Raw genomic sequence first — 16,037 nt, forward strand, 5'->3', positions numbered from 1 at the left:
TAACAGTTGACCTTTTTTTTGTAATTTTAAAACAGCAGCTTCATTTTAACATTTCTTGTAAGAGAAGTATTGATCTGTTTTTGTTTACTGGTGTGTCCTCCATTGAAAGCCTCAGTTCCTAGACATTTTGGGCACAGGGTTCAGTAGAGGTTTTCTGCGCAGACTCACAGAAGAAGCAGAACTTTAATTAAAAGGCATTATTCCATGGGGATAGTATTCTTGAAGTTTCCTTACTAGTTAGAATCTCGTTACGGAAACAGCCATGATTCACATTTCAAGACTCCTTTTAAGTTCGCCTTTAGTAGAGGGTCTCGACTTGTGGAAAACCTTCCCTGCTATTTCCCCCTTGCTGAAATGTGATGCTGCATGTTTGGGGCACTTGTCTGCCAAAGACGTTTTGCCATTTTCAGATGCGTGGGTCTTTCTGAATTATCCGTTCACGTATTACTTCAGATCCTAGCATGACAGTTCACTGTTCCCCACTTTAAATCCCAGACACCTGGCTTATAATTGCATGTGGCTTCTGACTGAAAGGCTCAGAGACTGGTGCGCTTTTGCATATGGCGCTGGGGTCGGGTTCATCATTGTTCCCTCCTCAGTTGCTGCCTTCCTTGCTATCGTATATCTCTCCTGATTCCATGTAATTAACTTAATACAGAACATCTTGTGCCTCAAACTCCCCCTTTTCCTTAAAATGACGACTCTGCAATAGATGTTTGACAACTTATTGCTATGTTTGGAGGGCTTTTGTCCACACGATGCCTTTTCCATCGCTAGTGGTCGCTCTTAGCAGGTTCAGGGTGAAATCACAATCACAGATGGCCTTGCTTCTCATTAACCTTTCTAAGGGGATAGGCAAGAGTGCTTATCAATAGTGCCTCTCCTTGTTTTCTCTGCTATCCTTCTTTTTATCAGATAATCGGATATTCACATTCACTTTTATGGGGCTGCAGTAATTAGGTGCAGATTTCCACTTTTCTCAATGCAGAATGTGTGTAACCTTGGCAGGCACTTCTCTTTTAATGTTTTCAGCATGCAGCATATGCAGCCCAAGAGGTATATGGGAAAGGAAATATTTCACTCTCTAGAAGCTATGCAAGAAAATGAAAATCACATTTTGGACTCTAGTGTCCAAACCCACTCTACAAAAGTCCTGGACTATGATTAAGTTACTGCCCTTTTTAAAGGACTGTTTCTTTCTTGACACATACCCAAAGGGTTTATTTTCTTCTTAAAGTTTCATTTTTCTGTACTTTTGTAAGGATATGAATGTATGAGAGGGAGTGAAATAGTTAATAGAGAGTTGCTCCACAACTGCATCTCATGCAGGCGTCCGCATTTGTGCTGTTTTTCATGGGTCTGAACTTTCTAAAATCAAGGCCAGGCAATGGGAGGAAGTACATGGTCCCCCAGATCTGACCCAGGAGCCCAAGGTTTCCCAACCCTGCAATAAGGAAAATGAGTTGGCGCCTTGGTTTTGCAAGAGAATATTCTGACTCTTATTTCCCGTATTGTCTTTTGCTCACTTCAGTTCTGGAAAAGGATTAAAATAGATTGGCATGATTTTGTCATTTTTAGTAGACGCTACTGAGAATACTAGGGGACGCGTGGGACGCTGTGGGTTAAACCACAGAGCCTTGGGCTTGCCGATCAGAAGGTTGGCGGTTCAATTCCCCGCAATGGGGTGAGTTCCCGTTCCTTGGTCCCTGCTCCTGCCTACCTAGCAGTTCAAAAGCACGTCAAAGCGCAAGTAGATGAATAGGTACCACTCCGGCGGGAAGGTAAACGGCATTTCCGTGCGCTGCTCTGGTTCACCAGAAGCGGCTTAGCCATGCTGGCCACATGACCGGGAAGCTGTACGCCGGCTCCCTTGGCCAATAAAGTGAGATGAGCGCCGCAACCCCAGAGTCATCCGCGACTGGACCTAACAGGGGTCCCTTTACCTTTACCTTTTTACTGAGAATACTAAAGAAGACATTTATAAGAGCGCAAGAGGAGAGGTTCTAGAAAGGCATTTTACTCATTTTAATGAAGAGATGAAAGGGGAGATGGGTACAAAATTATTCTTGAGTTGCAAATGAATTGAAATGGCCTCACCCTTCACCAGCTTGTTAGCAGGCCAAAAACCAAGGGCTTCCTCTCAGTGTGTTGGGGAGAGCCGCAAAGGGGAGCAAGATGTTTGCATCACTATTGTTGTAAGAACAAATACAGTGGTACCTTGGTTTAAGAACAGCCCTGTTTGCGAACTACAGTCATACCTCAGGTGAAAGTTGCTTCAGGTGGAGTGTTTTCAGGTTGCGCTCCACGGCTACCCAGAAGTAACAGAACGCGTTACTTCGGGGTTTTGCCACATGCATGCGCAGACGCTCAAAATGATGTCACGCACATGCGTAGAAGCAGCAAATCGTGGCACGCACAGACGTGGGTTGCGTTCTCTTCAGGATGTGAACGGGGCTCCAGAACGGATCCCATTCGCATCCAGAGGTACCACTGTATTCAGTTTACGAACTCCGCAAAACCGGAAGTAGTGTCCCTGTTTGCGAACTTTACCTCAGTCTAAGAACAGAATCCGAATGGTGGAAGGGCACCGAAGGCAGGAGGCGACATTAGAGAAAGCGCGCCTCAGTTTAAGAACAGTTTTGGTTTAAGAACGGAATTGCAGAATGGATTAAGTTCATAAACCGAGGCACCATTGTACTTGATAAGAGGCTTCTCTTCTGAGTTGTTTTGAGGCTTTCATTCCCGTTGGGGAAGTCCTGAGACTTTTTCTTTTTACCAGATGTTGGCTGGGAACACACTCAGTTTCCTCTGTGCTTCCTCAGTTTGTTAAGTATTCAGACATTTCAATAAACCAAATCTAAAGAAAAAGGAGGTACCGTATTTTTCGCTCTATAGGACGCACTTTTCCCCCTCCAAAAATGAAGGGGAAATGTGTGTGCGTCCTATGGGGTGAATGCAGGCTTCAGGAAGCTATCCGCAAACCGTGGGAGCCCGGCGCGAAGTCGCACAGCTCTCCCACGGCTTGTGGAGAGGTGCCTGCAGGCTTCGGGCTTCGTGCAGCTCTCTGCTACTTCCCGCCGGGCTCCCTAGGCTTGCGGATAGCAGCCTGTTCTGGGGGCTGGGGTCGGGGGAAGCTCAGGCTTCCCCCGCCCCAGCCCCGTGCCTGGGGGGGAAATATATTTTTTTCTTTATTTCCCCCCCCCCCCAAAAAAACTAGGTGCGCCTTATGGGCTGGTGCGCCCTATGGGACGAAAAATACAGTAATTACCCATCATGGGGGTCTTTTGGGGTTTCATGAACACAAATGGGTGTTTTGAGCACAGCTGAGCTAGAAATTCTCAAGCAAGCTGTTTTAGCTGAAGATGTGTGCCTTTGAGGAAGATAAAATGTTTCGTGAAAGCTCTCCCCGAGACTTGCCTCCGCTTTTTATACTACCTGTTAGTACCTACTCATGACTTTGATAGCAGTTAGCCTGCTTCCCTTGTTGCTGCTGAGAGCCATCCCCCCAATCTATTTTTACCCAGAAATTTCCAGATTGAGGGCACAAAGTGTTGCCCTTACTTTCATATAGCTTAATCTAATTGGCTGTATTGCATTGGCATCATGCAGCAAAACCTCATTGCACTGGCATCTAGTGAAATCGCATTAGCTAAAATGCATTGACCTAGAGTCTAGGACTTAGGCAAAGAGATTATAAAGGGAGTCTGCATAAAATTTGGCTTATTGTAAGTCAGGAAGCTTCCCAGAGTTTGGCCAGGCAGGCTCAGAAATTCAATAGCTCCCTTGCTGTCAAAGTTCAGAATTTCCCTGTGCTGGTAGCTCTGGAACTGTTCAGTAATACAGAGTTTTTTGTTCATGTATATGAACTTATTGAAAGCCCAAAAACAGTAACTGGGCACAACAATAAAACTGAGCACACCATCTATTTGACTTGCCTTTGCCTCAATCAACAGTGCTCCTCTTTGCACCATCATACCTGTCCTCCCTAGGACTCTGGCTTGAAATTATCAATCCAGTTGAGAAAACCAGGCTTCAAATGTGCTTCATGCTTTTTCAATAACTTCACTAATGTCCAGAATCGTTGAGTGTAAGATACCAATCGGTTTTCAGTTATCATCCAGGTGATGATGCTTACTATGCACAGAACAGTTACCATGGCAGTATGTTTAGAACAACATGGGTGGACATGGGTAGCGCTGTGGTCTAAACCACTGAGCCTCTTGGGCTTGCCTATCGGAAGGTCGGCGGTTCAAATCCCCGCAACTGGGTGAGCTCCTGTTGCTCTGTCCCAGCTCCTGCCAACCTAGCAGTTTGAAAGCACGCCAGTGCAAGTAGATAAATAGGTACCGCTGTGGCGAGAAGGTAAACGGTGTTTTCATGCGCTCTGGCTTCCGCCACGGTGTTCCGTTGTGCCAGAAGTGGTTTAGTCATGCTGGCCATATGACCCGGAAAGCTGTCTGTGGACAAACGCCAGCTCCCTTAGCCTGAAAGCGAGATGAGCGCCGCAACCCCATAGTTGCCTTTGACTGGACTTAACCATCCAGGAGTTCTTTACCTTTACCTTTTACCTATGCGCAGAACAGTTACCATGGCAGTATGTTTAGAACAACATGTTGGCCATTAAAAATATGGGGGGACATCAAAAGATTCAAAGCTACTGAAATTATTTATGTTTTGTTTAGTTTTGTTAATGAAAGCAAAAAAACAATATCAAATACATAGTTTTTCGTTCCTTAACTAAGCTTTCACCTGAAAGATTTCCCAAAACCCAGATTATGTAGGACCTAGGAATATGCTGTTTTATTTCTAACTCTCCCAGACAGACCCATTCATTCCACGTTTCATATGTTGTTGTGCATGTATTTATGAACAGGCAAGAGGGCCTTCTCGGTAGTGGTGCCCACCCTGTGGAACGCCCTCCCATCAGATGTCAAGGAAATAAACAACTGTCTTGACTTTTAAAAGACAGCAACCCTGTATCAGGAAAATTTTAATGCCATCCAGAGTGGCTGGAGAAACCCAGCTAGATGGGTGAGGTATAAATAATAAAATTATTGTTATTGTTATTTGAACAACCTCCTGACCCAGTTCCGTTCAATGTGTGGTTTCAGGTCCATGGTTACAGACCATTCAAGATGTCGGTGTGAATGACCAGTGCAGCAACATTCTCAATAACAAGAGGTTCATGTTGGACATGTTGTATGCCCATAACAAGAAGCCCAAGGATGAAGAAGATAAAGAGCTGGAGGAGAAGGAGGAGGAAAAGGAGATGGTGGAGGCAAGTGAAGACTCTATCACTAGCCTGGCCAGCAGGATCTCAGTTCTGAAGGCTACCAAACAGGCCAAAGATGAAAGTGTCAAAAGAATGGAGATTGGGAATTTGGACAACCAGGGCAGCGTCAAGGCCTTTGCAGAAAGATTCAACAATGGTGAACTGGCCAAGACCTCCAACTTTCCTGAGAGTGATTTTAGTGAAAAGGTCTCTGAAAAAACACCAGCGCAGCCTAAGAAGGAATCTGACTATATCTGGGACCAGCTCATGGCGAATCCCAGAGAACTGAAAATCAAAGATATGGATTTTACAGATTTAAGGGATGAGGATGATGTGAACATCTTGGACGTGGAAATGGGTTCTGGTGACTCCTTAGCTCCCCCTCCTCCACCCCCGCCTTCCTTTTTAGGTTTGCCTCCTCCACCCCCTCCCTTGTTCTATGGGTGTCCTCCTCCACCCCCACCCTCTGGTAATTTATTGGCACCCCCGTCCCTCTTCGGCATTCCTCAGGGTTTAGGATCGCCCCCGCTTCCCAGAGGTCAGCCAGCCTTTATAAAAAAGAAAAAAACAATCCGTCTGTTTTGGAATGAGGTGAGGCCATTTGAGTGGCAGTGTAAGAACAACAAGCGCTGCAAAGGATTCCTGTGGTCAAAACTGGAGCCTATTAAGGTGGACACTTCCAAACTAGAGCACCTCTTCGAATCTAAATCCAAGGAGCTTCCTGTCACCAAGGTATTTCTCTTGATTTGCATTGATTTTGATCATATTTTATGTGTCTAAACCAAATCTGCCAGCTCTTCGTGATAAAATAATTCCAAGAATTATTGCAAAATTTCCCAATGTAGTTAAGACAGTTTTGCTTTACAGCTTGCCGACCATGTTAGCTGTTAAGAGATGCTCCAAAATAGATTTGATTCCTTAAATGAAGTCAAATATTCTGTGCAACATCTGTACAAGTAGTCAACTGTAATTTTCTAGTTGATTTAAACTGGAAGATAGGAAGCCTCAGTTTTCTTTACTATTTTCTTTGTCTTTATCATTTAAGGCAGGCATAGGCAAACTTGGCCTGCCAGATGTTTTGGGACTACAATTCCCACCATCCCTGACCACTGGTCCTGTTAGCTAGGAATCATGGGAGTTGTAGTCCCACAACATCAGGAGGGCCAAGTTTCCCTAAGCCTGATTTAAGGCCTTTTGGGCAGACAGATGAAAGGTGCTTCTGGATTTGGGCAGAGGAGAGCCTGAATCTGAATTCTAGTTTTTGAGGCCTCATTGTGCAGATGACTAATTTTAATGCGTGTTATTGGAGAATTGTTGTTTATTCTTCATAGTTTATTATTTAAGCTGCGAGATGCTTGCAAATCCACCACATGTTTTTACTTTGGTTTAAATAAGTAGTAGAAGTAGATGAGTGGGGTATAAATGATAAAATTATTCTTATTTATTAAATTCTACATAATTCTGTATAGTGTATGAATAACTCTAGTGCAGGAAACAAGTCAGATGTGTTGTCGTTTGTAAAACCTTCTGTTTTCCATTCCCCATTTGTATGTGCAATTTATTTATATTACAGCCTGGTCCGCATGTCACATTAAACCATAGTTAAAGCAAACTATGATTTAATGTGAACATCCACAGTGTGGCAGGCACATTGAAGCATTTCATTCCACTTGACAGATTCCCACCTGATGCGCTCCAGTCACTCACACACCCTGTTAGTAAACCCTGTCATAGAGCGACCTCCAGTCTAAACAACAACAGACATCCCAAACATCTTAGCATATGGCTAAAGAGGTCTCTATTGAGTTGAGTATAGTGAGTTGAGTATATATTTACTGAAGCCAGATCTCTTCCAGTCAATAGCTACAGAGATTATAAAGGGGAGGGGGCTGCCCTTTCCTCTTGCCCCTAAAGTTTATCTGACTGGGGAGGAGAGAATTGGTCAAACTACTGATTTTCATATCCATGGGCCAAAACTTTTAACTGCTTAGGTTGCCATTATCTTTGATTAAAGCATCATTCTGGATCAAGGGTGGTCATGATCCAGGCACAGGAAAGCACAATTAATCCCACTTACCTTAACGTGGGTGGGTTAAGCCCAGGCTTAACTTTACCCCGTTCATGGCACACACAAAATTTACCATTTCGTGGCAGGGAAAAATAAGCAAAGCTTGTTGGAGCCTTGACTAGATAGCGAAAGAGAGTGTTGCTTTAGTTGAGATTCCTTCATTGCATGGAGGAAAGATGACCCTTGGAGCCCCTTTGAATTCAACAGTTCTACAGTGTTATGAAATGCAGAGCCAGGGGGGCATGAGAAATGTTCCACGTCTGACTAAAAAGAAATGTAATAGGTAATGGGATGGGAAACGTTACTAGATCCCTTTGCAATGAGGATATAAACGTCTGTCATAGTTGCTTCCTTTGGGTGAGTAGATTATAGATAAGGAGATAACATAGGCGTTATTCTTATACAGTGGTACCTCGCAAGACGAAATTAATTCGTTCTGTGAGTTTTTTCGTCTTGCGAATTTTTCGTCTTGCGAAGCACGGATTCCCTGGGTATTAACGGTTTTAAGAAAAAGGAAACAAACTTGCAAGACATTTTTGTCTTGCAAAGCAAGCCCATAGGGAAATCCGTCTTGCGAAGCAACTCAAAAAACGAAAAACTCTTTCGTCTTGCGAGTTTTTCGTCTTACGAGGCATTCATCTTGCGAGGTACCACTGTATTCTGTATGGAGTGTGTTTAAATGCTTTGATCTGTGGCCAGTATAGTAAACTAACTGACTTAAGCAGGAACTTCAACTATATCTGATGGATCAGAATTCATTGCAAATTTGGGCTACGATTGGGCATGCAAAGGGACGTGGGTGGCGCTGTAGGTTAAACCACAGAGCCTAGGGCTTGCCGATCAGAAGGTCAGCGGTTCGAATCCCCACGACGGGGTGAGCTCCCGTTGCTCGATCCCTGCTCCTGCCCACCTAGCAGTTCGAAAGCACATCAAAGTGCAAGTAGATAAATAGGTACCACTCTGGCGGGAAAGTAAATGGCGTTTCTGTGTGCTGCTCTGGTTCTCCAGAAGCGGCTTAGCCATGCTGGCCACATGACCCGGAAGCTGTACGCTGGCTCCCTCGGCCAATAAAGCGAGATGAGCGCTGCAACCCCAGAGTCATTCACGACTGGACCTAATGGTCAGGGGTCCTTTTTATAGGGCATGCAGTAGTCAACCAACAGTATTGTAAGCATCACTGGTGTATCAGGGGAAATGAAACAGAACCAGTAAGCGCAGGATGATGACGACAACAACGATTATATTTACTTTTTGTACCCCACCCATCTGAATGGGCTGCCCCAGCCACTCTGGGTGGCTTCCAACAGAATATAAAAAAACATTTAAAAAGACTGGCTAGCTTTTCAGATACCCTTTAATTCAGGGGTCAGCAACCTTTTTCAGCCGTGGGCCAGTCCACTGTCCCTCAGACCTTGTGGGGGGCCGGACTATATTTTTGGGGGGAAATGAACGAATTCCTATGCCCCACAAATAACCCAGAGATGCATTTTAAATAAAAGGACACATTCTACTCATGTAAAAACACACTGATTCCTGGACCATCCGTGGGCTGGATTTAGAAGGCGATTGGGCCGGATCCGGCCCCCAGGCCTTAGGTTGCCTACCCCTGCTTTAATTGAATAACTTTTTTGAAGAAATACCCGAAGTAACTGATATTATGGTTTGAAGTCTTGTTTATTCTGTTAAATATTACTCCAAGAAGATTCTAAGTAGAGCACAATAAGGCCAACATGTACATACAGTATATTATTTTTAATGAGATCCCTTTGAGATCACAAGAAGAACTTTTGCAGGAAGTTCTTAGAAATAGGAAATAATCAATATATTTTTGTGGAATTTTTAATCATATTAATTTTTTAAAACAGCATTTTAAAAATATTAAATTATGTAACTTAACTTTAAAATTTAAAGTAAGTCCATCATATGCTATAACATATTAAAACCCATGAAGTTCTGAAGAGATTGGTTTTGAAACATATCAATTCCAGGCTGAGCTTTTAAGGTTTTTGTGTAGTCCTGCAAGGCCAAAATTGTCAATTTTTTGAAATTTCAAACCCTCGTAACTCAAAAACGGAATGAGATAAAAAGTTAAAATTTTAGATTTAAACTTAGTTATGATTGTTCAACAAGTGTACAAAATTTTAAGAAAATTGGAAAACATGAGGTTAAAAAAAATCATCAAAAATTGGACCACTTGATATGGAATGACACTGCCACTCATCTGATGGAGCAGGTTTCATATGCCCCCAACCTAAGGTGTGAGTTCTACCGTGATTCTAAGTATTTAGGTTGTATGTGGGTGTGTGGGTGTGCGTGGATGTATGGAGAGTCTGACTGTAGATTGTGACATCCAGGTTAGTATTTGAAATTCTCCGGTAGGTTTCCTCCTTGCCCCACCAATAGGAATAAGTGACATGGATGACCCACTTATCCTCTCCTTGGAAGACACTTTTTTGAAGAAGCCATTTGCCATGCAGGCTCCATGAAGATCATAGAGGAATTACCGTATTTTTCCGTGTATAAGACGAGCTTTTTAGACCCAAAAATGAGGTTCAAAATTTAGGCTCGTTTTATACACAGGTAGTGCTGGGGGGGGGGCGCGCGAATGGTTTTTTGGCGCGAGCCCGAGATTGTAAGCAGTGATTGGCCGATTGATTGTTGGGGGGGGGGTGATGAAAATCGCTCAGCTGCCAGAACACAGCACACAACCTCTCGCGTTGCAGCTGCCTGATCGCCGCCATTAGTCCTCCTGTTTGCCGCTGCGGCAGCCAATAGACGCATTCTGTTTGAGAACCAAGGTACGACTGTGCTACCACAAGGGCTCCTATTTAGGCATTTAGTTATGCAAAGTTGAATGTTATCTGTTGTCTCTGTTTTATCCTGTTTCCCCTTTGTTTTTGTCTAAACCAATTCATGAACCAAGAACATGGGCCACTAATAATGGATCAAATGTTGCAGATATTACAGCAGTCTTAATTGTGCTGTTTTTGTGATACGCAAATGACGTGAGAAGGCTTGGTCTATTTATTTGTATCGTTTATTATGATCCTTGTTTATAAAACCTGTAATGGGAATTGGGGTAGCTCGTGTGTAAGTTGCCTCTACTCTTGGCAAAGTTGCCTGGTTAAACCTTTCCCTGGCTGCACAGCCCTTACTCCACGGCTGTGTCAGTCACTGGCAGAATCCGTTTCCTGAACTTGTTCCAGCATAAAAGTTCTTTGACGCCAAGTCTCCGCCTAGCCTCCCTGCGCAGAAGTCTTCTGCGCAGGGTGGGCGTGGGCAGCGGAGGACCTGTGCTCTCCCCGCTAGTTTCTGTGGAAGAGTCCTGGAGACATCTCTCCGAAGCCCTCCCCTGCTCCCCTTTCTTCCTGGTGTACGCTGATTTCCTTCCTTAGTGGATGAGTTCCCTCTCTCCCTGCTGGGCCCTTCTCTGGCATCGCTGGAGAGCCTTCCCTCCACTCCTGGCTCCGATGGCAGTTCCCTGACAAAACCCAATAAAAAGTGACTCTAATAATATTAATAACGGTAATGGCAAAGTTTTCCACACACAGTGGCAAAGGCTGCAAGCTGTTCTGAGCACTCTTCTGAAAATGCACAGAGCCCAGCTATGTGTCTGCGCTGATGAGACACTGCCGTGCCATCTAAGTGGCCTGTATTTCTTGGTTCTGAGCAGGTGCTTGACAGAGGCATGGATGCGGAAATTGGGATGGAGAACTCAGACTCCAGTTAAGATCAGAAGAGGGAAACTGAGGTTTGCTCATATCTCGCAGCACGTATTCTGAAATACAGCTGCAACAAATCTTATTTCTGTTTCTGAGTCTTAACTTGTGATTGCGTGTTCAGACCTTTAAAGCTCCCCCTTAAATAAATTCAGACAATACTCAAATTTTGGTTTGGTTTTTGGCAGAATTTAGGCCACAACTTTATTGATTACAGCAAGTGAGTGGTTGCATAGGCTCTGGTTCGACTAGCTCCCTGCACCCTTGCAGGTAGCGCTGACCCAGGGCACCAGCATAGGTCAGCCTAGGGTGAACACCTGGAACAGCGGAAAGCCGGGGTTAGGCTAGTCCACCACCCAGATGTCCCCCTGGACTCAGGCATCGGCACAACTCCCTCACAGGGCTGACCAAACCATTGAGTCCCTGGATTCCTTTAACGGAATACCCTTCACATAGGAATGGCAAGAGCGTTCTCCCATCCCTATCACCTGAACCAGTGCCTATCCGCAACCTTACAAGTTGTGACGATTTGCTACGCGGCAGGCGAAACCCAAATGGCATCAGCCAAACAGCCAAGTGGGGAAATTCCTGCTGTGCCCCAGTCCCAACGACACACGACGGCATAGCAAGGTCAATAGCACAAAGCCCTAAAATTAGGGAGAGGTGGGTGGGTGTTCCAATGCACGTGCCAAAAGAGGAAGCTCTGAGTCACGTGCATAGGTATATATAGGTCTCTTGATCCATTTAGCCTGCGTCCCATTGGCCTGATTGAACCCAGCATCAAGGGACCTACCAATTGAGTGTTGTGGCTATTCAATCAAACCCACCCACAACACAGGGTTTGGTTGCTGGGTCTCACTGCAACACTGCAAAAGGAAGGACCCAATTTTCCACAACGATTGACTCTAATGGTTACTCTCCCCATGCTGGCTGTCAATACATTTCTCATTAGCATTGCAACGAAGTCAAGCAAAGGTTGCTTCTGAAGGGAACTTGCAGCAGAAGTGATACTTTTGAAGGTTTGGAAACCAGTAATGGCAGAGTCCATGTTTACCATGACTACTGTGCTGGCAGGGGCTGATGGGAGTTGGCCAGAAATTGTGGCGGGTAGCAGATTGGAGGAGGCTAGCCTACAGCCTGACACAGCAATTCACATTTCACCTATTGAATTTCACCTATTGCTGGGCATCAAAAGAGAAAATCAAAGATGTCTGACAATGAGCAGCAGCTAGCAGTTTTTCAGCACGACACATTCTGAGCAAGCCCAACCTGGGTACTGAGAATCTAGAACTTCTATAGCCGTGCTCTGAAGGGTCCACAACCATTAACTCACCCAAGTTCCTTTTTTGAGGAGAGGCTTAGAAATGGGATTATGGCCCAAGTATAAAAATAACTAGTTAGATAGCAAGATTCCTCTCCCTTTTACTATAGCTGCTCCTAATACCTGGTGCTGCCAGTATGGACATATGCCATGGTCTTTTGAACCATCAACAGCCCTGGAGGTTGTCACCATTGTAGATTGATGTCCATGTGGATAATGCAGTATAAAGTCATTCTGATGCATGCCCTTAAAAGTGTTAGAGGTTGCCTGCCGAGTGTATAAGCTTTGTTAAACAAATAAATAAAATAGCTCCCTCCCCATTCTCCTCCCTCAGAAAACCGCTGCAGATGGCAAGAGGCAGGAAATCATTGTGTTGGATTCGAAGAGGAGCAACGCTATTAATATTGGCCTGACGGTACTGCCTCCTCCAAGGACGATCAAGACTGCAATTTTGAACTTTGATGAATATGCCTTAAACAAGGAAGGAATAGAGGTATTGAAGGAGGGGGGGGGAAACCAATGAGCAGGGCTGGCCCAAGACATTTTGGCACCTGAGGCAAATCACAAGATGGCACAGGCTCCCCTGGCCAAGGAAGAAGGGGCGAGTTGTCAACATTGGGAACGTGGGTGGAATAAAGATCTACATTGGGAAGAAGGGTGAGAGGAAACCAGCAGCACCTCCTATTCGTCAAGAGGCCACTGAAGAGGCTGCCAGCCTGGGAAGGCTGCAGAAAGGAGGCACGTTCAGCCCCCAAGGAGCATGCTTTATCTGTTGCTGCCAACATGGCAGCAGGAGATGCATTCATTGGAGGGGATTGCCTCACCTTGCCTCACTGATGGCCCTGAGGTTTATGCTAAGAGCTTATCATTATTTAAAGGTGTTTGGGGTTGGACGTACAGTGGTGCCTCGCAAGACGAAATTAATTCGTTCCGCATGTCTTTTGGTCTTGCGAGTTTTTCGTCTTGCAATAGGAATGCATCAAAAATCTCGTCTCCCATAGGAATGCATCAAAAATCAATTAATGCGTTCCTATGGAAACCGCCTTCAGACCAGGTCCGGGGACAGTCTGTCCCCCGACCTCTTCTGAAGGCCGGCTGGGGGCGAAAGTCTTTGCTCCCCCCCCCGCCTGCCTTCCCGGGACAGCGGAGACAGCGCTGCGTTTCTCCGCTCTCCCGGGAAGGCAGGCAGGGGGGACAAAGACCTTTGCCCCCCGCCGGCCTTCAGAAGACCTCTTCTGAAGGCTGGCGGGGGGCAAAAGTCTTTGTCCCCCCTGCCTGCCTTCCCGGGGGCTTTTAAATCACCCCGGGACAGCGGAGAATTCCTCCGCTGTCCCGGGGCGATTTAAAAATGCTGGCGGGCGGCACAGATTAGATTGGATTAGCTGCCTCTGATTTTTAGCCTTGTGTATGTAGTTGGTCATTTTTCTTGTCTTTCTAGAAAATTCTCACCATGATTCCCACAGAAGAGGAGAAGCAGAAAATTCAGGAGGCTCAGTTGGCCAACCCTGATATTCCTCTGGGCAGCGCTGAGCAGTTCCTTCTGACTCTTTCTTCCATCACTGAACTTTCTCCTAGACTTCAGCTCTGGGCATTCAAAATGGATTATGAGCTTGTGGAAAAGGTAATTCCCAGTTATCAGAAGCAGACTGGTTATATGAAAGTTACTACAAATTTGCTTCTGAGACAGTGATCGCTCAGAAAGGTCTATTGACACAGAGTAAAACTCAAGCTACACGTAAAGAAATCTGTGATTCTTTCCTCTCCCTTTTGAAGCCTGAGCAGGTTGGGAGTGGAGAAAGGGGTTTGCAGAGACTTGGTTCCTGTAGTTTCCCTATATTTTCCCCTCCTGGTGTGAAAATGTAGTTTAGTGAGGGGAGGGTTAATGTGAGAAAGAACAGGAGGGGAAAAGGTAAGCACACATTCTCCACTGCAACTCACAAGTTACCCAATTTGATTCCACCCACCCTTTGGGAACACTCCAAAAAAAGAATAAGAACATTGTTTATACAGTGGTACCTCCGGTTATGAACGGGATTTGTTCCAGAGGCCCGGCTGTATCCCAAAAACTTCGTAACCGGAGGGGCCCTTTTGGGCACCCACACGGCATGATTAAGTGCTTCTGCGCATGCGCGCATGGCGAAACCTGAAAGTAATACACTTCTGGGTTTGCCGCGACCATAATCTGAAGAGTCTATAACGCAACACGAGGTACCACTGTAATTGAAGCCTAGATGTGTTTGAGTCTCCCACTGAGATCCAGCAAATGAGTGTTGTCTTCTGGAAAACCAGTTTCTAGAACCTCAGCTGCTTGCAGAAGGAGCCGGTCTTTGTTGGTGGGGAAGACATCCCCATATCTCTGGCCCTGACACGGAGATTTGTATGTGTGGCCCCAAGCCTATCCTAAGCCTGCTTCTGCTTCGCTTCTTTATGGTTGTGGCTGAACTCAGTGTAGATTTCCCCTTTTTCCTTCACACTGATATCTAGCTAATGGTATGAAGTGTGTTGAGAATATAGCCCTCGTGCTTTTGATGTGGGGGACAGGGGGGGCAAGAGCATTGTCCAGCAGATTCAGTTAATGCTTGATGAATCGAAAGCAACTATTATTATAATTCATTGTTGGAGGTCTTTATTCTTTCTCAAATGCTAAGAAGGAAAAAATAAATAAAAGAAGAATCATTCTCATGAGACCGAGTTAAGGAATTTGATGTGCCTGATTTCAGCTGGGATAAATTTGTGGAAGTCTAGTAAATCAAGAGTGAAGATCAGCGCTGCACTGTTTGAAAATTCCAAATTCTTACAAAGTGTAGAACAAAAGGGGAAATGGGGCCTTAGGCTAACTAAACCATTCAGGGGTACATCCTATAGCAGCCTTCGTGTTTCTCAGAATCATGCATCTTGCTCAAATTAAAAAGCAATTTAACAGGCATGTCCGAGTTTAAATGACTCCAGTTTACTGTTAGGGTTGAAAGTGGCACTAACTTTGGGAACATTCAGTAGCTGAGGAGGGAGAGACAGCCTTGCAATTTTACATTCTATGGAGCATAGCTTGGGAATTAAAAACACTGAATTGATACACGATATGCTGCATTTTCTTTATTTCCTGTTAATGTCAGGAGGTTGCGGAACCACTTTTGGATTTGAAGGAAGGAATGGACCAGCTTGAAAACAACAAAACTTTGGGATTTATCCTTTCTACTCTACTAGCCATTGGAAATTTTCTCAATGGAACCAATGTAAGCTTTCCTTTCACTATTGCCTAATTGTTATTGCAGTGCTTCTGACTGGATAGATGAGGACATATGAAGAAATCACAGGGAGGGAGAACTCTGAGAAGGATGCAGCCTTCAGTTTGTTCTCTTTCTCCCTGCCTTGCATAGAACTGTTCTGAAGAGAAAAGAAAAACATGGGTTGAGAGCATCTGCACTGGAATTGTGGTGCCACTGGAGGTGGCAGAAATGCTAACCATAGTAGCACCACCACTGGTCAGACTAATCCTGTCCCTTTGCCTAAACTGGCTTTGCTTTTTAGTCACATGGAAATATGCTGTAACCTTGAAAAATACATATACGGGTGTAGAGAAGTGAGGCCCTGCAACAGAAAACAATAGTCAGGTGTTTATCTCAGTCAACCCATCAGTTTGTTTATTTATTATTAATT

General features: G+C 44.9%; 1 protein-coding gene across 13 annotated transcripts in view; it reads left to right on the top strand.

Annotated features, from left to right (window-relative positions):
• Window positions 1–16,037, top strand: part of FHOD3 (formin homology 2 domain containing 3) — a 340,197-nt gene that overhangs the window by 277,989 nt on the left and 46,171 nt on the right. For all 13 annotated transcript variants that reach the window (XM_081883777.1, XM_081883776.1, XM_081883771.1 and 10 more), the window contains 4 exons: window positions 5,112–6,004; window positions 12,715–12,873; window positions 13,819–14,001; window positions 15,494–15,613. In XM_081883777.1, the coding sequence (XP_081739903.1) occupies window positions 5,112–6,004; window positions 12,715–12,873; window positions 13,819–14,001; window positions 15,494–15,613 (1,355 nt within the window). The remainder of the gene's footprint in view (window positions 1–5,111; window positions 6,005–12,714; window positions 12,874–13,818; window positions 14,002–15,493; window positions 15,614–16,037) is intronic.

This window comes from Podarcis melisellensis (assembly GCF_964234715.1).
Source record: "Podarcis melisellensis genome assembly, chromosome: 13".
NCBI classification, from domain to species: domain Eukaryota; kingdom Metazoa; phylum Chordata; class Lepidosauria; order Squamata; family Lacertidae; genus Podarcis; species Podarcis melisellensis.